Source organism: Oncorhynchus gorbuscha, linkage group LG26 (assembly GCF_021184085.1).
Source record: "Oncorhynchus gorbuscha isolate QuinsamMale2020 ecotype Even-year linkage group LG26, OgorEven_v1.0, whole genome shotgun sequence".
In the NCBI taxonomy this organism is placed as follows: Eukaryota; Metazoa; Chordata; class Actinopteri; order Salmoniformes; family Salmonidae; genus Oncorhynchus; species Oncorhynchus gorbuscha.
In genome coordinates this window covers 382,908-405,652 of record NC_060198.1, presented here as the reverse complement: position 1 = coordinate 405,652, position 22,745 = coordinate 382,908, and the positions used below count along the sequence as shown (strand labels likewise).

General features: G+C 41.0%; 1 protein-coding gene across 1 annotated transcript; it reads right to left on the bottom strand.

Moving 5' to 3' along the window:
- Positions 1-713: 713 nt before the first annotated feature.
- Positions 714-21,149, bottom strand: LOC124015638 (myosin heavy chain, fast skeletal muscle-like). Its single transcript, XM_046331006.1, has 41 exons — positions 21,134-21,149; positions 20,496-20,541; positions 20,136-20,363; positions 19,634-19,780; positions 19,286-19,442; positions 18,893-18,920; positions 18,514-18,628; positions 18,299-18,391; positions 18,061-18,121; positions 17,841-17,939; positions 17,409-17,512; positions 16,841-16,979; positions 16,442-16,560; positions 16,125-16,274; positions 15,860-16,030; positions 15,340-15,643; positions 14,952-15,016; positions 14,778-14,865; positions 14,544-14,661; positions 14,163-14,286; positions 13,646-13,782; positions 12,748-13,003; positions 12,319-12,561; positions 11,792-11,968; positions 11,550-11,695; positions 11,001-11,091; positions 10,274-10,663; positions 10,026-10,152; positions 8,398-8,516; positions 7,216-7,412; positions 6,874-7,057; positions 6,583-6,748; positions 6,143-6,267; positions 5,673-5,981; positions 5,262-5,465; positions 4,985-5,110; positions 4,687-4,857; positions 1,648-1,752; positions 1,465-1,560; positions 1,215-1,346; positions 714-846 (listed from the first exon to the last, which is right to left on the bottom strand). Exons 3-41 carry the CDS (start codon positions 20,349-20,351, stop codon positions 826-828), a joined length of 5,820 nt encoding a protein of 1,939 aa, XP_046186962.1. The 5' UTR covers positions 20,352-20,363; positions 20,496-20,541; positions 21,134-21,149; the 3' UTR covers positions 714-825.
- Positions 21,150-22,745: the final 1,596 nt, after the last annotated feature.

Genomic DNA, 22,745 nt, shown 5'->3' with positions numbered 1-22,745 from the left:
TCCAGATTGAAGGTTGTCACCCACCAAATTGTGTAGTGCTAATATTTAGTCTAATTTACCGATATTGAACATGACGTTTTTATCTTGAGGTGCTCTACATAACTACGTTCAGTCCACCATCTCTCAGTAGAGGGCTAATCATTATGGAAGTTTGTATATATATCCCAAATAATCTATTGGTAATCCAAATTAGAAAGTTGACGCATAATATCAGTTAAACACAGAAGTAAACTCTCACGTCATTTTTTCAGATGCTCGATAAACATTTATTTTTTTCATAGTATTTCCACATGTGATTAATGTGTGAATAATCTGTGACAAAAATTTAAATGCAAAAATCCGTTCTATTGTTTCCCCACAATATCCAAACTGTTCCCCTTCTATTGCTTCCACAGTTATGCATGTTATTCCTAATTTCTATTTATTTTAGAAGCATTTACATTTGGGCCAGTCCATATGAGCCAATTTCTGCAAGTGTAAAGGGTTAAAATTAAAATTTTGATGTTGTGAATGGTCAGACCTTACATCCATAGCTCAGTCTATGAATTTGAATGTTTACATTTCTCCAGCCTCATCCTTCAGATGTTTACCAAAAAAGTGACTGCTTTGTTGTTTTTGTTGGAATCCCAGAATGCTCCTTTAATTAAAGTACAATATTTTTATGGTATGAAAAAGCTGTTTGTTGAGTAATAAATCCACAGTCACAAAGGAAGTGTATGTAGATCCACATGTTTTTAATCAATGCTCAACATTTCACCATGAAAATCATATTTTATGAAACACAGGAAAATGGTAAGACTTTGATATTCAATACTTTGGTCTTGTTTATTCAGCAACCTCTTTTCCCTGTAAGAAGAAAGAAATCATGTAATGGATCAGTAATAATAATGAACATGATAAATATATGGATAGAATATAATGGATCAGTAATAATTATTAACATGATAAATATATTATGAACACTTAAAGAATATTGTATAATGGAACAAGCATTTTAAGGCTCAGTCCTCAGCTTGGATTTTCAACTTTTAAGTACCAGCTTAGTTTGAAATAATCATATTTTTTGCCCTACTTAACATGTGATTCTTAGAGATCTTCGAAACAGTTGAGTGTAAAAGGTCTGTATTGACGTCTGAGAAGACTGAATCATAGGTGGTGTTGATGTGGTCATATCTGAACATGAGTCAGGTATAGGATTAGAAGCAGTTCTGTACCTTTCCAGAGTCACGGGTCTTGGCTCTGAGCTTGTTGACCTGAGTCTCAGCGATGTCAGCACGCTCCTCAGCCTCCTCCAGCTCATGCTGAACCTTCCTGAACTTAGACATGTGCTGGTTTGCTGCTTCCTCCTGGGTGAGGAAAGGAGAGGGAGAGCAGAACATCAGCATTCATCATATAATTTTTTCTAAAGATAAATATGTTTTCGATTGTATGCATTCAGAGTATTTGACTAAGTTTGTGACTCACCGCTTCCTCAGCGTGCCTCTTGTAGGCCTTCACTTTCATCTGCAGCTTATCTACCAGGTCCTGAAGTCTGCTAACGTTCTTCTTATCCTCCTCAGTCTGTGGGAGAAGAGCAACGAATCAATATCCCAATAGTTTTATACACAAACCTGTGTGTGTTAGTGTAAAGAATGCACTTTCTCTTACCTGGTAAGTGAGCTCCTTGACTCTGCGCTCATACTTGCGGACTCCCTTGACTGCATCTACACCTCTTCTCTGCTCAGCCTCCACCTCAGTCTCAAGCTCACGCACCTTTGTGAAAAAGATAAACATAGGCATTTGTTTGAGCTGGTGAAATCAGATGTAACGAATCTTTGTAACACAGGTAATATTCTACCTAATCAAGGAGGTCTGTTCCTTTTCACAATTTTTATTGAAGTTGTCTGTTATTATAACAACTTTTCGTTATCAAGGTCAGTGGTTCCCAAGGTGTAATTTACACTTCAAATGTTATGAATATTGATAGCAACAGCAGGGTAAACTAACATGGAACCGTGGAAATTGTGTGCAATACAATACAATGTAATAATATTAATCCACAATTGATGTTCACAACATGAGCCTGGGAGTATCTCTACCTAGCCTGGGAGTATCTCTACCTGCACATGACCATCTGATCAGTTATCACTCCAGTGTTAATCTGCTAAATTGTAATTATTCGCCTACCTCCTAATGCATTTTGCACACAATGTATATAGACTCTTTTTTTCCTTTTTTTTCTACTGTGTTATTGATTTGTTTATTGTTTACTCCATGTGTAACTCTGTGTTGTTGTCTGTTCACACTGCTATGCTTTATCCTGGCCAGGTCACAGTTGTAAATGAGAACTTGTTCTCAACTAGCCTACCTGGTTTAAATAAAGGTAAAATAAAAAAATAAACGGTGATATTGGTATCCACAGTACTCAATCACTGATCATTTTTTCATCTTGTATTTGTAATATATTGTATATTACTATTTATACATTGTGGCATGTATTTAGCAGTGTATAGTTCAGTACCCGTATGGCCTCTAGAGGCCGACAGTGGCCTGTTTTAATGTCGTGACGTTGCTTCCGCCACAGATAGACCAATGTTTCTACCGTGGGGAGCTCGTTCTATGGCATTTATTAAGAGACGTTTGCCAAGTGAGTCAACAGCGAGACAGGAGCACCGACATAACATTTATGTCATGAATTCATTTGGCAGGTAAGTGGGAAAACACCATATTAAAGACAGTAATGTTTCCGCCGAATGTAAATATGTTTGTTAAGATGTTATGTTGTTTTTTCACGTTTTTATGAACTTGTGAAAGTCCGCTAGCCTACAAGCTAATTTAGCCGTTAGCCTTCTAGCTTGTAGCCCCACATAGCAACGCTAGCTTCCCTAGCAACAGCCCTTTTGCAGCAGAGTGAATGAGAAGCTCGCGATCTCGAGAGAGAAATTAAACAATGTAACGAGATGAAGCCTAACAAATTATTACAATGAGATGAATTTGATTCATGTACAGTAAATTATATCGTGTGTTGATATTTATTGAGAATTGTTATTTATTATTATTATTATTATTATTATGAATTGAAATGGCAGTTTAGAAGAAGTCTGCCAAGGCAACTGTACAAGCCTGAACGAAGCAACTAGATAAATACATTTGTATATCTTTATTTTAAGGTCTTGGCTACAATTCTTCTCAACTCCACTAAAAGTGAGTTGCAAAAATCACTGTAGCTGGAGACCCATATCTCCCTCACTAACTTTAAGCACCAGCTGTCAAAGCAGCTCACAGATCACTGCACCTGTACATAGCACATCTGTAAACAAACAGCCCATCCAATTTCCTCATCCGCAAACTGTTATTTTTATTTTTGCTCCTTTGCACCCCATTATCTCTACCTGCACATTCATATTTTGCACATCTATCAATCCAGTGTTTAATTGCTAAATTGTAATTATTTCACCACTATGGCCGTTTTATTGCCTACCTTCCTTATCTTGCCTTATTTTGACACACTGTACTTTTTCTATATTGTGTTATTGACTGTATGTTTGTTTATTCCATGTGTAACTCTGTGTTGTTGTTTGTGTCCCATTGCTTTGCTTTATCTTGGATGGGTCGCAGTTGTAAATGAGAACTTGTTCTCAACTAACCTACCCAGTTAAATAAAAGTTCAGTAAAAAAAAAAGTTTTTTAAAGTGTAACATATTCCCCAAAATGTATATTTTGAAGATAAATGCATCCTGAATTAAGCTTTTAAAACTGCTACATTTTCTCTCCGCCACATGGCAAAATGTGTAGAATTTCAAGAAATTAGCTCTAAAATAACCAAATGCCATTTCTGTCCAAAGGCTAAATGAATAGAATAGCTGAACATTTGTTTTAAAACTGCAAATGTTGTTTCTGATGCCAAAAGGTGAGTTGAAATGTTCTTTCCCAGGGGCCGAGACATGATTAGTCCGGCCATGCACTGGAGAAGTCGTAGCAAATCCAAAAGATGAGGACTTGTAGACAATCCCATTGCGACCATAGCTAGCTAAGCTCATGCACAGAAACACTTCATCGGGTCTAACAGTGGTGCTGAGCTGCACATGTTCATGCAGTCAAAAGCACTCCTTCGGTAGATAGCTGTTTTTGATGAAAATGAAAATGTGTTAGTTTGTTACTTTCACTAGGTTGTAGTAATGACAGTTTCAGCTACTTAAAGATGCACTCCAGTATCTTAATATATTTACTCGAGTCTAGGTCTTGCCTTTAGATTTCAAGAAAATTAACAACCAACGATTAATTTTTCACTTCTCCCATAGACATCTCAAACCCTGGTCTGGTCTGAATCGCAAGTGTTCCCGGAAGTCTTGCAATGTTGCACCTCTGGGGTTAGAAACACTGTGGTAAAACTACCTGGATGCTATTTTTGCTACACTCTAAAGTAGGAATTGTATTCTGATATTATGAGGGGGTCACTAATTAATTTTCTATCACAAAAGGGGTCCCGTGTCAAAAAGTTTAGGAACCTTGATCGAGGTGGTTGAGGGTGGCAGGTATCCTAGCAGTTAAATGTTGCTGGTTGAAATATCTGAGTCTTCAATGTGAAAATTGTGTTGATGTCCAAGGCACTTAACCCTAATTATCACCTATCCGGTGTATATGACTTTATAGGATCAAATGCATGTCCAGCAATCAGTCTTTTAATCCACCCTGCTGATAACTCACCCTGGACTCCAGTTTCTGGAGCTGCTTCTTGCCTCCCTTCATGGCCAGATTCTCAGCCTCATCCAGGCGGTGCTGCAGGTCCTTGACTGTGACCTCCAGGTTCTTCTTCATCCTCTCCAGGTGAGAACTGGTGTCCTGCTCCTTCTTCAGCTCCTCAGCCATCATGGCCGCCTGGAATGGTAGTTTGTTTAATTTATGCACAAATCATAACATCCTTCTGACATCTTTATTGTGGTTAACCAGCCCAGCTACCATTTCCCTTGAGGACAAATCAAATTGATGTCATCCATGTACTCACATCAGTGATGGCCTTTTTGGCCTTCTCTTCTGCATTCCTGGCCTCCTGGACGATGTCGTCCACCTCTCCCTGCACTTGTACCAGATCAGTCTCCAGCTTCTTCTTGGTGTTCAGAAGGCTGGTGTTCTGAAGGAGGAAACAAGACGATTTGTTTGACTCTCAAGAGAACTGACAAGTCACAAATTCTGAAAATGTGAAAGTAAGGACTGTCAAATTCCAGGTGTGTGTAAATAGTATGCTTGGTTGAGATACATTAGAAATGGCATTTGACCCATACCTGGGAGTGCAGCAGTCCAACACGCTCGCTGGCGTCTACCAGCTCAGTCTCAGCCACTTTGCGGCCTCTCTCTGTCTGCTCCAGAGCAACTCTCAGCTCCTCGATTTCAGCCACCATCAGACCGTTTCTGCGCTCCACCATGGCTGCCTGCTCCTTCATGTCCTCTGCAGCACGGACGGCGTCATCAAGGTGCAATTGGGCATCCTGGGGTTCACAATGACATACGTTCATTGGGACGTGTGGAAGTAGGGCTGATAGAAATGTTCATTGTGAAGAATTTACTCAATATCCCTACCGTTCTACAGTGCATAGTTCACTCTATTCAATTCCTCTGTTCTATTATTTTCTAGACTCACAAACAAATCCCTCTCCATGTTCAGGTGTTTGAACCTGATGTCCCAGTGCCTTTACCTTGAGCTGTCCCTGGACGTTCCTCAGCTGTTTCTGGGCCTCAGCTGCCTGCCTGTTGGAGTGGCTCAGCTGGATCTCCATCTCGTTCAGGTCTCCCTCCATCTTCTTCTTCACCCTCAGGGCATCATTCCTGCTCCTGACCTCAGAGTCCAGGGTGCTCTGCATGGAGTCAACCACCCTCTGGCTGTTCCTCTTGATCTGCTCCATCTCCTCGTCCTTCTCAGCGATCTTCCTGTCCACCTCACCCTTGATCTGGTTCAACTCCAGCTGCACACGCAGAATCTTGGATTCCTCGTGCTCCAGTGTTCCCTGGACAAACAGAGGCAGTCAGGCCAATTGTGTTCAATATATTTGGATGTAGGAATTAAATATGTATGACTACAATAAACACCAATACAGGGATCATTGGACTGTAGCTGCCGTTGGCTAGTATAACACTGCTTTCCCCGTCAATTAGCTGTAGTTTGTACCTCAGCCTCCTCCAGAGCGGTCTGGATCTCAGACTTCTCTGTCTCTACGGTCTTCTTGGCCTTCTCCAGCTCATGAATGCTCTTGCCAGTCTCTCCGATCTGCTCAGTCAGGTCAGAGATCTCCTCTGTGCACACACATACAGGAGCAGTTTAGACTTGGGCGATTTTAAGTGGGTATTGTCAATGTACTGAAGTTGACATTGAATCATAATAACCATGAATTAATTAACAACACTTCATATGGTCTTGCAAATCTATTGCCCTCCACATCCTTTGGGGTTTCAAAGGAATAGTGATCACAGGTTAAAAATATATATATATTTTGAACTGTACATTAAAACTTTGAAATGGTGTAATAGTAGTTTTGATGTTTGCAGTTCCCTCCATTTTCAAAACACGAGTCAAACATGGGCCAAATAGAACTGCTGTCAAATGCTCACGTTGCAGGTTCTTGTTCTCTCTCTTCAGAGTCTCCAGATGATCCAGAGCCTCCTCATAGGAGTTCTTCATCTTGAAGAGTTCAGTGCTCATAGAGCGAGCCTCCTTCTGAGCTCCTTCCAGCTCAGCCTGGCCCTCCTCATACTTCTGCTTCCACTCTGCCAGAACCTAGGAGAATCCATGGGATTTTCATTAGAAGTCATTGATGAAGAGTTTTGAATCAGAAATATGCTCCAAGTAATCATATAGCAAACAGAAAATATCACCCTTGGGTGAGGTTTCTTTGTTTTCACCTTGTCAAAGTTCCTCTGCTTCTTGTCGAGGTTGGCGGCCAATGAGTTGGCTCTCTCAACATCAATCATGAGGTCCTCCACCTCTCCCTGCAGCCTCTGCTTGGTCTTTTCCAGGGAGGCGCACTTGGAGTTGGTCGCCTCAATGGTCTCCTCAGCATCCTGAAGACGCTGGGCCAGCTTCTTCCTATTGGACAACAGAGGGAGGTTTTAGGGGCTGAAACAAATGTTACAATACATGTTGATGTAACATTTTCTCAGAGCCCAATCCACCATCACCATCAATCCAATCCACCATCACCATCAATACCCTATATTATAGTTTTGCTGATCTGTGGGACTCACTTGGCCTCCTCCAGCTCCTCTGTCCGCTGGATAGCATCAGTTTCATACTTAGTCCTCCACTGAGCCACCTCACTGTTGGCCTTGGACATGCCGCGTTGCAGCTCTGCCTTGGCCTCCTGCTCCTCCTCAAACTGCTCCCTCAGGAGGTCACAGTCATGGCGGGCAGACTGGATACCGTGGGCCAGTGCGTTTTTAGCCTGTGAGAGAGAAAGACACAGAGAGATTGGAGAGATAGTCAAACAAATTATAGTAGAGCTCTCTGAGGGTGATGTAGTCACCATGTATATGAAGATATGTCTTTAAACGAGGGTTCTCCAACTGGCGTGGCGCAATTTTATTTGGCCCCTCAAGTTTTCTGAATAAAATAATATTTTGGCGGGGGGGACCATAAAAGACTGTAAAAACACCAACAAATCTGCTCCGTGATTTTAATTTTGGAAATCTGTTCCAAAGTATTCCCATGCACAACAGACAGATCTATGTGATCAGAGGCGTCATGCCCATAGGGGGCACAGGGGGGCACGTGCCACTTCTCATTTGTCCTGTTGTTGTTTCTCTGTAATACTACTAGTTACCTTGCAATTTTCTGATGTTGGCTTTAGTCAGCCCAGATACCATAGGTTCCCAAAATCCCAACCTCATAACTAGATACCAAGAAGCCATTTCAGGCTATCAATCAAGGTAGAGTGGCTAGCTTGTCTAACTATCTTAGGTGGCATGCCTGCTAGAAAGGCTGGTAGACTTAAGAAAAGCAAGCAATAACTAAATGTACTGAATGAGTCTCAAATTCCTTTCAATCTTTTACCCAGATTTTAGTAGAGACAAAGAGAAGCATATTTAGTTTCTTTAAAAAAACAACCACCAGTTACAGACAGCTGAAGAGGTATGCTTAGATATGTTGAAAAACAGACATATATATATATTTTTTTACATTGAATTAAGTATAAATATTTTGGCTATAGATTGCAGGAAAAAGCTGTATTGGGTGTTTGAAAAACACATTATGTTTTTGGCAAATATTATATATGTTTATGCTTCTTCCGTTCAATTGGCAGTCTACAAATTATTTGTAATTATGTCCTGACCATCCACTCAAGAAAATAAATCAGCACATGGCTGAATCTAGTTGATGATCCCTGCACTAAACTCTGGGGTCGGTGGAGTCCATCTTGGGTCCCTTACCTTGACCTCCTCCTCAATCGCCCTCTTCAGCTCCTCCACCTGCTGGGTGAAGGCCTGTTTTCCTCTGGTCAGCTGAGACACCAGGGCTTCCTTCTCCTCCAGCTGGCGGCCAAACTCACCTGCAGGGACAGAGGGACATCTTGTTAATGACATCTCTGTTTTCTAAGATTGAAAATGTATTTTTATGTATCATCGGGCAATGTTGTTCGGTGGTGAATAGTACAATAGAAACCATGTGGACCAGTAGAGGCTCCTCAGAAGAGGAAGGGGAGGACCATCCTCCTCAGTGAAATTACATTGACTTCAATACAAAACCAAGGAGGCTCATGGTTCTCACCCCCTTTCAGAGACTTACACAGTAATAACGACAACATACTGCAACCTATCATAGCTCTTGCAGCATGAACTGACATGTTGTCCACTCAATCAAAGGACCAGAGAATGAATCTAGTAAAGAAAGCATATGCTACAGTTAGCTAGCACTGCAGTGCATAAAATGTGGTGAGTAGTTGACTCAAAGAGAGAGAAAGAACATAGTTTAACAGATGAATTTCTTTAAAAATGAAGGAGAAGCAAGAGAGAGAGAGAGAGGTATTTTTTTCACTTTCACTTAGCTAGCAAATGCAGTTAGCTAGTTTAGTCTACTCAAACACCCGGCTCAAGCAGAGAGGGATGCTATGTTAGTTAGCTGTCTGTGGCTATCCAACAATAGAACTCTTCCAAGCTAAGGTAAGCTTTTGGTTTTATTAATTTATTGCCAGCGGGAGCCATTGTGTAACTGCTAAACTGCTTGCTGACTGTATTGCATTATTGTAGCGGGTTTACTAAAGTGTTAGTTCCAGTAGCTACGTTGACTAGCTATGACGTTAGCTAATATGGTGACATCGATTTAGGCTGTGTGTAGCGGTTAGTGGTTATGCTATGAAGGTTTGGCTTGGAACGTTTTTATTTTGCCTGATCAAAGACAGCTGATGTGTTTTGCACTGAAGTCCAGAAGGTAAAAGGTGAGGCGAGAAGGAAGTATACAACGAGCAAAATGATCATGCTGTTTGTATGTGGCTTCTATGAAAGTGAACTGTGTTTTTCGTGTGATCGGGGTATTCATTCCGTCGATTTCTGTTGAAAAACGTTTCTTAAACGGAAGCAAACGGAACAAAATTAGGATAAACATACCTGAATTTGTCCAATAGAAACTCTTGTTTGCAACTGTTGGACTAATGATTACAACCTAAATCAGCTGGCTGCAGGCAAGAGTGTGCAAGGCGGTATTGAATGTATCACGGTCTTTCATCTCGATTACTCAAATTCTTCTCTCGACCTGTGCACATACGTTGTAAACTGTCATTCATAGGCTAGGTTGAAGCAACCTCATGATGGGGGTATATGGAACATTTGAGTATCATGTAGTACTCTAAACCTATCGATGTTACATTGAGCTGGATGAATCTACTATGAAAGAGTCATCCAATATGCTGTAATAGAAGTAAGGCCAAGCTCCTAAAAAAAATGATTGTCCTCCTTCATCTTTAAAATCACCGACCGGCACTAATGTGGACTATGGACATAAATCCCCAACACATTTTATTCTGTTCTACTGAAGGAAAGCATTGGCTTGTTGTTGATGGTACCATTTTCTGTCAGGAGTCTGGCCCTCTGTCCGCTGATGTCGTTGACCTGGCGAACATTCTCATCATTCTTAGTCTTGAGCTCACTCAGCTGGTCCTCAAGAGTACGGCACATCTTCTCCAGATTGCCCTGTTAGTGAAACATGTTCCATCATTACTTTATATACATGACTCCTGTCAACTTCAGTTCACTTGAATGGTGATGTAGTTGACCCTCCTCAACACTGCTTGATCAAAACATCACTACTCACCTTAGCCTTGGCGACAGCCTCCATGTTGCTGGAGAGGTCATCAATCTCCATCTTGTACTCGCTCTTCTCCTTCTCCAGCTTCTGCTTGACGCGCTGCAGGTTGTCGATTTGCTCCCCGAGCTCAGCCACACTGTCGGCCTGCTTCTTGCGCAGAGCGGCGGCTGTGGCCTCATGCTGCAGGGTGGACTCTTCAAGATCACGACGCAGCTTCTGGAACTCAGCCTCACGCTTCTTGTTCATCTCAATCTGAGCAGCAGTGGCGCCTCCGGCCTCCTCCAGCCTCTCGCTGATCTCCTCAAGTTCCCTGGAGAGATCAGCCCTCTGCTTCTCAACCTTAGCCCTGGCAGCACGCTCAGCCTCAATTTCCTCCTCCAGCTCCTCAATACGGGCCTAGAACAGGGGTAGGAGCAGGGGGATGAACACTACAATACAGTTGAAACAATTGAACCTCACAAAATAATAATAATAGTATGTATATTTTGCATTAATGTGTTAATACAAAGACAGTTAATATATTCAGTAGAGTGTCCAATGCAGGATCCAAACTACCATTTTGAAACACCATCTTTACAACAGTAAGAAGCACCACGTTCCAACTTGTTCAGCCATCAGAATCTATCGGGAAACGTGTGCTACCAGAATAATGTTTTTCAAGTCTGTGCTTTTCTGTTCTGGAGCTTTGTACCTGGGTGAGAGTGGAGCTTAGACCCCTGATCCTCTACTGTACCTGGAGTTCCTTGATCTTCTTCTGCAGCTGAGCTCCCAGAGACTGCTCATCCTCAATCTTGCTGAGGAGCTGAGTGGTCTCAAACTCCTTCCTGAGAAACACAAATTCGCCGATTGCAGAGTTGGTTTGGTTCGATAGTGTAAAGGGAGAACATTATACCATTCATATTGCTTTTAAAGGAATACTTCAGCATTTTGGCAATGTATCTACTTCCTCAGAGTCAGATGAACTTGTGGATACCAGTTGTATGTCTTTGCATCCAGTATGAAGGAAGTTAGAAGTCATTTTGCTAGCCAACGCTTACTAGCATGCTAGCAGTTACCATATAATTCCAGTCATTGCGCTAACAGTTAGCAACTTTAAACTGCATGCAGAGATGTAAAAATGGTATTCACAAGTTCATCTGGCTCTGGGGAAGTAGATAAAGAGCTTCCAAAATCCTGAAGTACCTCTTTAAGAATCACATGTATATGCTGATTCACAATTTCAAGAATTAGCCAAAAACAACCATTATAGCAGGTAATACTGTAGTCATTTGTTTGTGTTTACTTCTTGATTTTCTCATCAGCTTGCTGCTTGTCATTCTCCAGGTCCATTATGGACTCCTGGGCCAGTTTCAGATCTCCCTCCAGCTTTCTCTTGGCTCTCTCAAGGTCCATACGGAGCTTCTTCTCTTGCTCCAGAGAACCCTCAAGCTAGAAGATAAAAACACATATATTATTAAAATCTAAACATCTGAAGATAATATCATCTTACATCCTATCATGGCCAAAATGTCAAACTCCACTCACGTCATCCACTTGCTGTTCCAGCTTCGTCTTGGCCTTGGTCAGAGTGTTGACTTTGTCCTCCTCTGCCTGCAGGTCATCCAGTGTCTGCTGGTGGGCCTCTTGGAGGGCTTTCTTCTCCTTGGTGAGCTTGGCAACACTCTCATCCATAGACGCCATCTCCTCTGTCAGGTTTTTAACCTGTAAATGGCCACAACATAATTATAATTATACATAAAGGGGAGATTTAGTTTGTTAAATATTGCATTAATTTAATTTAGATTAGAAATGAATCAACAACTACTGTGCTATAGATTCAACACCAGATGGAAGTGTACACCATGGCTATATTTCCAATGGAAGTCATAAATGAGGGGTAGCAGAACATGCAATGAATGTTGGAAGTAACCCACAACTGAAATTCTACTATTGTGTCATAATATTTTCTGCACCCATAATACAACTTTAATTCCATTTCTGTTAAGCTATGTTTTGAGTTGAATAATGTTTGGATTATTGTTGGTTAGACTGTCTATAGTAAGACACAAGACCTTGTTTTCAGTGGCGTGCTTCTCCTTCTCCACTTTGGCCAGGGTGAGCTCCAGGTCATCAATGTCCTTCTTCAGCTCAGAACACTCATCCTCCAGCTTCCTCTTTTTGGCAGTCAACTCAGCATTGATCTCCTCCTCATCCTCCAGCCTCTCGGTCGTCTCTTTGAGTTTGGCCTCCAGCTGGATCTTGCTCTTGATGAGCCCCTCACACCTTTCCTCAGCATCGTTCAGACTCTCTCCTTCCTGGTTTCAGAACAGGAGAAAAAAATCATCAGCCTAACTTCATTCATGAAAATATAGACTTAATTTAGTCAAATTGGTCGAACCAAATCATGAAATATATACATAATATGGGCAATAACAGTGTGCCTGTGTGTGTGTTTAAATGTTTGTGTAAATGTGCCCTTATGAAGGTTGTTGCTGACTCACAGATGCTACTTGGAGCGCCAGGTCATTCTTCTCCTGCATCAGGGCCACCAACTTCTCCTCCATTTGCTTCTTCGTGGACAGAGCCTTGGCCAGGTCTGCTGTCATCTTCTCATAGTTCTCCTTCATGTTGGCCAGCTCCTTCTCAGTTTCAGCGCTCTGCAGCAGGGGCTTGATCTTGAAGTACAACTTCATCCATGGCCAGGTTTTGACATTCATGAATGAGCGGATGTTGTACTGGATGGTGAAGATGGAATCTCTGGTCGACAGAAAGGACAGAGTGGCATGTCAGTGACATCCCACTGGGAACAGACGTCAGTTCAACATCTAGTTTTGATTTACATTTGGTTGAGTTGTCAACTAACGTGAATTCAACGTGAAATCAACAAATTATTTCACCATGTTATTGGTTTTCGGTTAAAAGTTGGGTGAAAAAATATGAAATTCCCTAAGGTTGATGATATTTTTGAAATCCAATTTTCACATTATTATCACATTACATTTTTTGGTTGAAATTATGTAGATATAACGTGATTCACGTTACCATTTTTTTAACCTATTGGGATGCTTTAAAAAGCGTCTTTCTGGGAGTCATTTAACAATACATTTAAGTCATTTAGCAGACGCTCTTATCCAGAGCGACTTACAAATTGGTGCATTCACCTTATGACATCCAGTCATAAGAACAACAAAACCTCTAACCCCTTTTGTTAACAGCTGAGGAATTGGTGTAGGGAAATGTAACCACACTTAAACTCATAGACAGCTCTCAAGATGCAACGACTGACAGTCGTGTACTTTCTCATTCTGAACAACTCACAGCATATACAGTATGTAATCATAATGCATTAGATACAGGTGGTTGACAGAAAGCTTTGCCAAGATGTCTACTATTCCTCACCTCCTCTCCATCATCTTGGTAAACTCTCTCCTCATGAGGAATCCACGGCTGAGAGCCTGGACCATGCCGACCAGAGTGGCCAGCTTCTCATCTCTCATCTCCTCCAGGACACCCAGCAGACCGGCTTTGAAGAACACCTGAGACACAGGTTAACATGGTCAATGGAACCACAGATAGAAAGGGTTGAATCAAAAGAGGGGAACAACACCACTAGATTGATTTAAACTACATTAACTCTGCAATGGTTACAAACAAACCATGGGAGAGGTTGTTTCTAAGTTGTTAGTTATTGTACAGTTGTATAATAATAATGTACACAGATGCAGATAACTGCAGCCATACCACTCTAGCACAATGCACATGATGATGAGTTTAGTTTATCTTCTATACTTGTGATGCATGAATTTGAAGAAAAAACTACAATTTTCCATTAGTTAACTGAAGAAGAAAGAAGAAAATAATGCATATACCAACTGAAGAGATTTTAAATTATCATTGAAGTTGTGTTTTGACTGACCTTGGTGTGTCCAAACTTGTAATCCTCGTGATTCACATCAATGGACCCAAGCAGCTTCTCAGAAGCCTTCTTGTTGTCCATGAACTGGCCCTCAGGGATGACACTGGCATTCAGTACTTTGTACCTGAATGAGGAGAAACGTGTAACATATGTCAAGTTGTAATATGTTGGTTATATTACATCAAAGTTCAGATTATTCTGATGCTGGGAAAACCCTTGGAGCAGATCTTTCTGTGTGTGTGTGTGTGTGTGTGTGTGTGTGTGTGTGTGTGTGTGTGTGTGTGTGTGTGTGTGTGTGTGTGTGTGTGTGTGTGTGTGTGTGTGTGTGTGTGTGTGTGTGTGTGTGTGTGTGTGTGTGTGTGTGTGTGTGAGAGCATGTACCTCTGCTTGAAATCAGCATAGATGATTCTGCTGGGGAAGCCCTTTCTGCAGATCCTGATACCCTCCAGTACACCATTACACCTGAGCTGGTGGATAACCAGGAAGTTCTCCATCAGACCTGGTAAAACAAACCAAGTCTCTTTTAATACTCATAAACAGATTATAGATTGGGATTGTTAAGGTTACTGATATTATACTGATAAGATTACATATTTAACTCAATATTTATTGTACCTGGAGTCTTTGACTCATTGGGGATCAGGCAGCGCACAAAGTGAGGATGAGTGCTCCTCAAGTTGGTCATCAGCTTATGTAAGTTCTCCTGTAAGAGGGTTACAAACCATGTTCTCATTTATGATAATCAATGCACCTTTTGAAGGACTGAATCTACACATTTCAAAAGCTCACCCTGAACTGGGAGGACACAGTCTGCATGGAACCACCCTTCTTCTTGCCTCCTTTCTTGGCTTTATCTGTTAAAATGTGGGAAAGTTAAAGATAACTAGAAAAGTACATTTCCTAGAGCGGGTGGAATAAATAGAATCATTTAAAAAGTATGTAAGAAATCTAGAGTGGTCTTGTCTTCAGCAAACACACTAATTATAAACCAGAGAATCTCTGGTTAACTTCATACTTATCTAGAGGCAAATGCTGCCAATCAGATTGTGTAGAATAACACCTATTGTATGAGTAAATGAACCCAGTAATAAACCCTGAGAAATTGTGATATATTCTGACTTTAAAGGAAATTGTAACTAGTGCTTAATTAAATCTTGTGACGTGATGCTAGTCTTACCCTCAGGTGGGGCAGCAGGATAGAGGGCAGCCAGAATTTTGACTCCTGACTTCCCGTACAGTTGACAAACTGAGTCGTTCAGGGGGTCCTTGTTCTTCTCCAGCCAGCCAGTGATGTTGTAGTCCACAGTTCCGGCGTAGTGCACCAGGGAGAAGTGGGCCTCTGCCTTGCCTTTGGCAGGCTTGGGCTTCTCAAACGCCTGTGTTTTGCCAAGATGCTGGGAGTACAGCTTGTCCTTGAAGGTAGTGTCTGAAGACTTGGGGAACATGCACTCCTCTTCAAGGATGGAGAAGATGCCCAATGGCTTTACGAAAGGAGATGTATATCAAATTAGTGATATTTACAATTTGGATCACATTAATTCCTTTAGTAAACATGCTGTTATAGGATTATATTCATTTGGAGGCACATAATAGGAAACCTATTGAGATCTCAACAGTCAGATACTGATAATATCTCACACAGCGTTCCATTTGAGCTTTGCTGTTGAGGTCCATTATAATCCTCACAGACATCTTACCTTCTCAATAAGCTCAATGCAGGCAGCCAAGTCCATGCCGAAGTCAATGAAGGCCCAGACGATTCCCTCCTTCTTGTACTCCTCTTGCTCCAGGACGAACATGGTGTGGTTGAAAAACTGTTGCAGTTTCTCATTGGTGAAGTTGATGCACAGCTGCTCCATGCTGTTATACTGTTGATGGAATTTTAAAAGGGATCATTTCATCATACAAGACTGTAATCCATCTCAATCACAACTAATTGTCTTGTTCTGGTCTCATACTCACATCAAAGATCTCAAACCCGGCAATGTCAAGCACACCGATATAGAACTGCCTTGGATTCTTGGTGTCCAACATCTCATTGATACGGATGACCATCCACAAGAACATCCTCTCATAGATGGACTTGGCCAGAGCCATGACTGAGTTATTAACCTGCAATGATAATACCTCAAATGAATACGTGAGATATTGACCATGTCCAGTGATGAGGTGAGGATACATTTGGGAAAACAACAACACTGTTCAAAAAAATAAATGCACTCGTCCCCAAAATAATTCCGGTTCACAGAGAATGGTAGATGCTTTGTTTACTTCCTTACCTGAGGCACAGTCTGTCCCTTGGTCACATACTCGTTGCCGACCTTCACTCTGGGGTAGCACAGAGCTTTCAACATCTCAGCTGAGTTCAGTCCCAGCAGGTAGCCAATTTTATCAGCCACTGGAGAGAGAACCAACAAGAACAGACTCAGTGACACAATATCGCTTTTTTATGATGTCAAACTGGCAAAATAGTTTGGATAACTTCTTTGTGGGTTAGGTTTTGATTCACCCACATCCATCATTTCAAATCATTTGTGGAGGTTTTCATTTGTCTTCCAAAAATGATCTCCTGCCTGACTTTCATGTGGCACTGTCTGTCTTATGTGTTCTATTTCTATGTTGGGGACTGGAAATGGGACTAATGCTCTACATATTGTATATCTATGAGTGGGACTCACCCTCTGTGCCGTCTGGCTCGGCCTGCTCCTCACGCTGCTTCTGCTTGAATTTCAAGTTTCCATGGTGCACTACAGCTCCTGTCAACTTGTAGATACCAATCTTCTCTTCATTAGTGAAGCCCAGGATTGTAATGGCATCCTGGAATTAAAGAGGAAGTACAACAGAGATGAACTGAACGGTAGTTTGCTCAGTTACACTACAGTTCTGTGCTGCTCACTGCAGAATAAATGGGATGGATCGATTTGACTGGCTTCTCTGTTCCACATGATTACTCTTGGAAAACACATTAGTAGATGGCAGCACAAAAGGAGTTTTTCACAGTTCCAAAGGGCACATAGTGGCGCTCTCTTGTGGATGTCTTACATGTATGTGCCTCAAGGCGAAGTGTGAAGGCCTGAAGAGTTCCATGAGGCACATGTCTAACTAACACAAGGCATTTAGAATCAAACAAAAAATATCTGAAAATTCTCAACTGCCACCAAGTTGGAATTGCACATAGCATTCAGTGCGTATGGTGGTCCTACCCATTCCCTATCTAGACTGTGGTTAACCCTTTGTTTGACTCACATCTGTGGCATCCAGCTCTTCCTTGTCGTCGATGCTGGCCACAGTGATCTGTCCCTGACTGCACATGGGGAAGTCGTAGGGGTTGGTGGTGATGAGCGACATTTCTGTGGACAACGGAGAACAGCTTGTCAGTTAATCTCTTAGAATTCTGCTGTCTTACATTTATAGTATCTCTCCCTCCTTTACTCAATAGATGGACTCAATAATACATGTAGTATATAATGAATAGCATAAAGACTGAGACTTGTGGACTAGTGCATCACAGTGCATTACTTGATAGATATTTCCCAGAGACCTGACTCATGTCTAGATGCCTTGTTACCTTGGATGTAATCATTGTAATAGTATTATTAGTGTGGACTATGAATATTTTTAACAAGTTCCACAGATGGGGGTGGGAATAATTTCCCACGAAACTCTACTTTGCCGTACCAACTATGTCAGGTTTGTGGCCTGTCATCATCTGGAAGAAGATGTGGTAGCCTCTCTCATCGGGCAGCTGGAAGGACACTCTGGACTTCTCCAGCAGGTCTGAGAGAGAAAGAGAGAGAGAAAGAGATTGTAATATTATATTTAATTTGATGATATGATCTCCTAAAAATTATCTGCGTGAATTTAGGAAAGCATTGAGAAACAATCAAAACCAACTCACAGGTTTCAATGTCAGCTTTAGCCAGTTTACCACCTTGGAAGTGAATCCTGATGAATTTACCCTGTTGACGATTATGGGTGTTAAAATAGGCCAACAAATTAATCTAGCATTTTACTTTGATAGACCTCTTTAAATGTTACAGTTTGTTGTTCATCTATTGATATAACAATAGTGAACTACTGAAATACATTTTTCCAATATAAGGTAACTTCCACAGTATGCCCTTCATACTACTTACAAAGCGAGACGAGTTGTCGTTCCTCACTGTCTTGGCATTACCGTAAGCCTCCAGCAGAGGGTTAGCTGCAATGATCTGATCCTCAAGAGACCCCTGATTGAGACAAACACAACTTGCTCAGAAACTGGTATAGTACGTTTTTCTCGATTGAACACTTTTTTTGAAACATGATTCAACCAAACCGAAATAAGAAGTCAAACATAAGAACAACCTACCTGCATTTTGCTGGGGTCTACATCCTTCTTCTTCTCTCCACCAGACACTGCAATGGTGGCAAAGTACTGGATGACACGCTTGGTGTTGACAGTCTTTCCTGCACCGGATTCTCCACTGGTTTATATGACAGAGAAAGAGGGGTTTTAGTTACATGTTTGAGTGTCAGATTGTCTTTCACTAAGAAATAGCATAGAAAAATACACTGTTGACCTGTGTTCTGACATAAGTCTTTAACAAATAATCCTTCTCATCGACTCGTTATTACACATAACCTGATGCTCTAATCCATTCATATTGTCATGTATTTCATCACACCAACTGACCCAACTTATTACAATAAAAACACTTTCTCAAGTGACATTTTGGTAAACAACTTACGTAATCAGGACGGACTGGTTCTCCTTATCTGGAACCAAAAAACATATTGCTTATCATACTCAAGAAACATTATGGGGACATTATTGTATTCATAGCATCATCATGAATTTCAATTTGGAACATTTTCCATTCAAGGGTAGTGAAATTAGATATTCCTAGCAAACTGTTCGAACCTAGACTAGAAAACAGTAGATACCTCTCTGAAGCATATTTCAACATCCCATCCAACCAACCAACCAACCATCCATCCTTCATCCATCCATCCATCCATCCATCCAACCAACCAACCATCCATCCTTCATCCATCCATCCTTCATCCATCCATCCATCCATCCATCCATCCATCCATCCATCCATCCATCCATCCATCCATCCATCCATGAGAGCTCTTACCAATCAGCATGAACTGAAAGGCGTTGTCAGAGACGGAGAAGATATGGGGTGGAGCCTCCATCCTCTTCTTCCCTCTGTAGGCGTTGACAACCTCTTCATCATACACAGGGAGCCACTTGTAGGGGTTCACCGTGGCACAGAAGAGCCCAGAGTAGGTCTGGATGAAAGCATAATTAAATGAGGGGATTACTAAAGTCAGATGTACTTTTACCTGGATTTATGTGATGATGTGGGTGTACTTTGGTAAACTGATATGTTTTGGTTTCTACCGTCCATTTATGTGTAGTACTGTATGTGTGTATTTATTATGTTCATGTATGTGTGTGTTTGTATGTGCAGGTTTCTTACATAGATCATCCATGCTGCATAACGCTCTTTGAGGTTATACAACACAGAGGCTTCATTCAGGTAGGTCATCATGGCCATGTCCTCAATCTTGTCATACTTAGGGGGGTTCATCTCATAGATGTCTGCCTCTTTGAACTCTTTTCCTTCCTGAAACAGTCAGAAATCTATATTATACACAGATCAAAGTAGACATGACTGAATGATTTTTGCTCATTAAATACAATTACAATCGTTTTAAAAAATGCATATCAAAATGTAATCCAACTACTTTGTTTTCAGCCACTGACATATTTTTGACTAGTCAATAACAAAAAATCTATGCCATTTTTAAATAGCTGTGTTGATGTGATTGAATGTTCTATTCTGGCTACAAAAAACAAGAAATGCTTCATAATATTTATTTTGTTAAAGATTTTATATTGAAATGTTTTTGATCATTTTGAGGATTTTTCAAGAATTAGAGTAATTACACAAACTTGAATACTTTTCAGATCAGACTTACATCCTTAGTGCCGTCAGGGTTTGTGACTGTCACAGTACATTTCCCTTCGGCCCTGGCAGTGATCAGACCCTTAAGGTACAGCTCCTTCTTGTCTGCCACATAGCAGGCGTTCTTTGAATCAAAGGGTGCGGCTTGTGCCTCCATCCTCTCCTTCTCAGATTTACGAAGGTATATGGCAGCCTTGCCGTAGATCTGCATTTCCGCGTCCGTACTCATGGTGACGGATAACTAGGAAAGAGATGAAACAAGAAACATGATTGACTCTGTGGTGCTTCCTCCCCAGTCAACAGAGTTATGTGAGCGGTATCTCTAACCAAATATTCTCTCACTTTTTATGTGAAGAGTCAAACCATGTCTCACCTTCTTTTTCCCCTCCTACAGATGAATGTGTACTTCTTAAAGGACCCTGTGAAACATAAGGTGTTGTGAAAAAGCCCAAGTCTAAAGCAGTGGAGGCTGCTGAGGGGAGGACGGCTCATAGTAATGACTGGAGCGTAGCAAATGGAATGGCATCAGACACCTGGAAGCCATGTGTTTGATGTGTTTGATACCATTCCACCTTTTCCTCTCCAGTCACTACCACAAGCCCATCCTCCCCAATTAAGGTACCACCATCCTCCTGTGGTCCAAAGCCTCATCATTTAGTCCCCGAAGTGATAGAAAGGGATATTTTTATTAAAATGAATACCACTGAAACCCCAGTTACATTCTAGACGTCTGCTAAATGACTTAAATGTAATGTAATGTAATGTAGACCCCCCCCCCTGCCCTCAATTTATAAGCAAGACCATAAATGAAAGTTACTGATTTAAAATAAAACATTTAAGGTATTTTTTAAAAATGTAACGTTGTATACCAATGCCATTTGATTGCATATTGTCAAATCTTACAAGAGACATGCAGAAGTCAATTCAAACAGTGCAGTTAGCTACTGCCTCAGATGCTGAGTACAAAGATGAGACAAATGTACAACTCTAAGAAGGTGGAGAGAGTCTTACCACAGAGGAAGAAGGTATCTGACTTATGGATGCTGGGGCCTCAGCCTCCTTATATCTGGTTGGAAGTGCCAACCAAGCAAAAGTTAATTATGGACCACTCTGGGAAAGGAAATGAATTGGATGAGAGATCTCTGTGTGTCTGTGTCTCGCTAGCACCTCCCACTTCCAGGAGCACCACACTCCCATGACATTACTTTTTAATGTCATATTTGTCTCTGAAGCGAGATTTGATTACTAATAGTTATAACAATGTCAAAAGTTTGATTCATTCCAAAGTTAGTTCTACTGACCCTCATATTTGTTTTACCTTCATTTAACTAGGCAAGTCAGTTAAGAACACATTCTTATTTTCAATGACGGCCTAGGAACCGTGGGTTAACTGCCTGTTCAGGGGCAGAACGACAGATTTGTACCTTGTCAGCTCAGGGATTTGAACATGCAATATACTGTAATGTAGTGAGTCCATGTTGCCCCACTACAACTAAAATAGTTTTCATTAAATCTAATCTGACCTGATTTAGTTCCATTTTAGCGGCATTAATCCTCATCAACAACTTTATATATATGTTTACCTGTTATTTATATTGTTTAGCTTGTAAACACATCTGAACTGTCTCCTCACCTCATGCTTGTGACGTAGATGGTCGTTACCTCGTGCTTTGCTCAATTTGATTTATCACCCTGGTGGAACCATAATGAATTAAGATTTAAAATCTAGAATGAAAACATTTCTATATCAGCTTATAAAGCTTTTAAATCTAATGTGTAGTTTTTATCTACAGTTTGATATATTGAAGATTCTGGAGGCACTTTTATTTGTCTCACATGTCAGTTGGCTAAAACGGTCCAGTAGGATTCTTATGACTTACATAACACCATACCAGTATTTCAATCATCTTATCCACTCATATTGCTGACAGCGATATAGCTGGCTCAAACATTTATTACTCTCTGAAGTTAACTGCTTAGGCAGCTAAACTGGCTTCAGTAAAACTGTTATAAAATGAATAGGGAATAGTTTCAATAAAGTAACAGATTCCTTTACATTTACATTACATTTCAATCAATCGTTAATATTACAGGTTTTGAGAACTTTTAGAAAAGTCAGCTTTAGCAACTTGTAGAGAGAAAAAAAAACATTTAAACAGTTGAGCAAGTACTTTTATCAAGTCAGACATTTCACATTCTTCAATGTCGATCATATCTCTTCTGATTTCAAACCTTTTGCATTCAAATTGTTGTTTAAATGCTATTTGTGTGTAATATGGTGCAGCTAAATTAATGTTCAATAGGGCGAAACCTTACAGAACGTTCCGATAGAAATGTATTGTGAAGAACAGATAGAACTGTCTGTCAGGTAGAACAGGGAATCGTGTCAGCTCTATACAATACATTTCTATCAGCAATGTTCAGAACATTTCACCTCACTGAATACACCCTGTTTGTTCAGGTTCAGTGTCCACCCAGCAGATCAGTACTAGAAGCCCCATAGGGGGCAGCTGCTGGATACACTAGTTGAGCAGGGTGACCATCTGGAGGGACCCCAACAAGGACTTTTCATTTCTTGGACTGTGCTCTCATCTTCACGACAGCCAAGGTTTATTGTTTGGTA

Excerpts from the sequence above, each read along its gene's own strand:
- LOC124015638 (XM_046331006.1), bottom strand. The coding sequence starts at position 20,351 with ATGAGTACGGACGCGGAAATGCAGATCTACGGCAAGGCTGCCATATAC. Across the intron at positions 16,980-17,408 it reads AAGAGCTGGATGCCACAGAT|GATGCCATTACAATCCTGGG; the intron begins GTGAGTCAAACA and ends CTTTAATTCCAG. Across the intron at positions 7,058-7,215 it reads GAGGAGCTGGAGGAGGCCAA|GAAGAAGCTGGCCCAGCGTC; the intron begins GTGAGTCCCACA and ends GTTGTCCAATAG.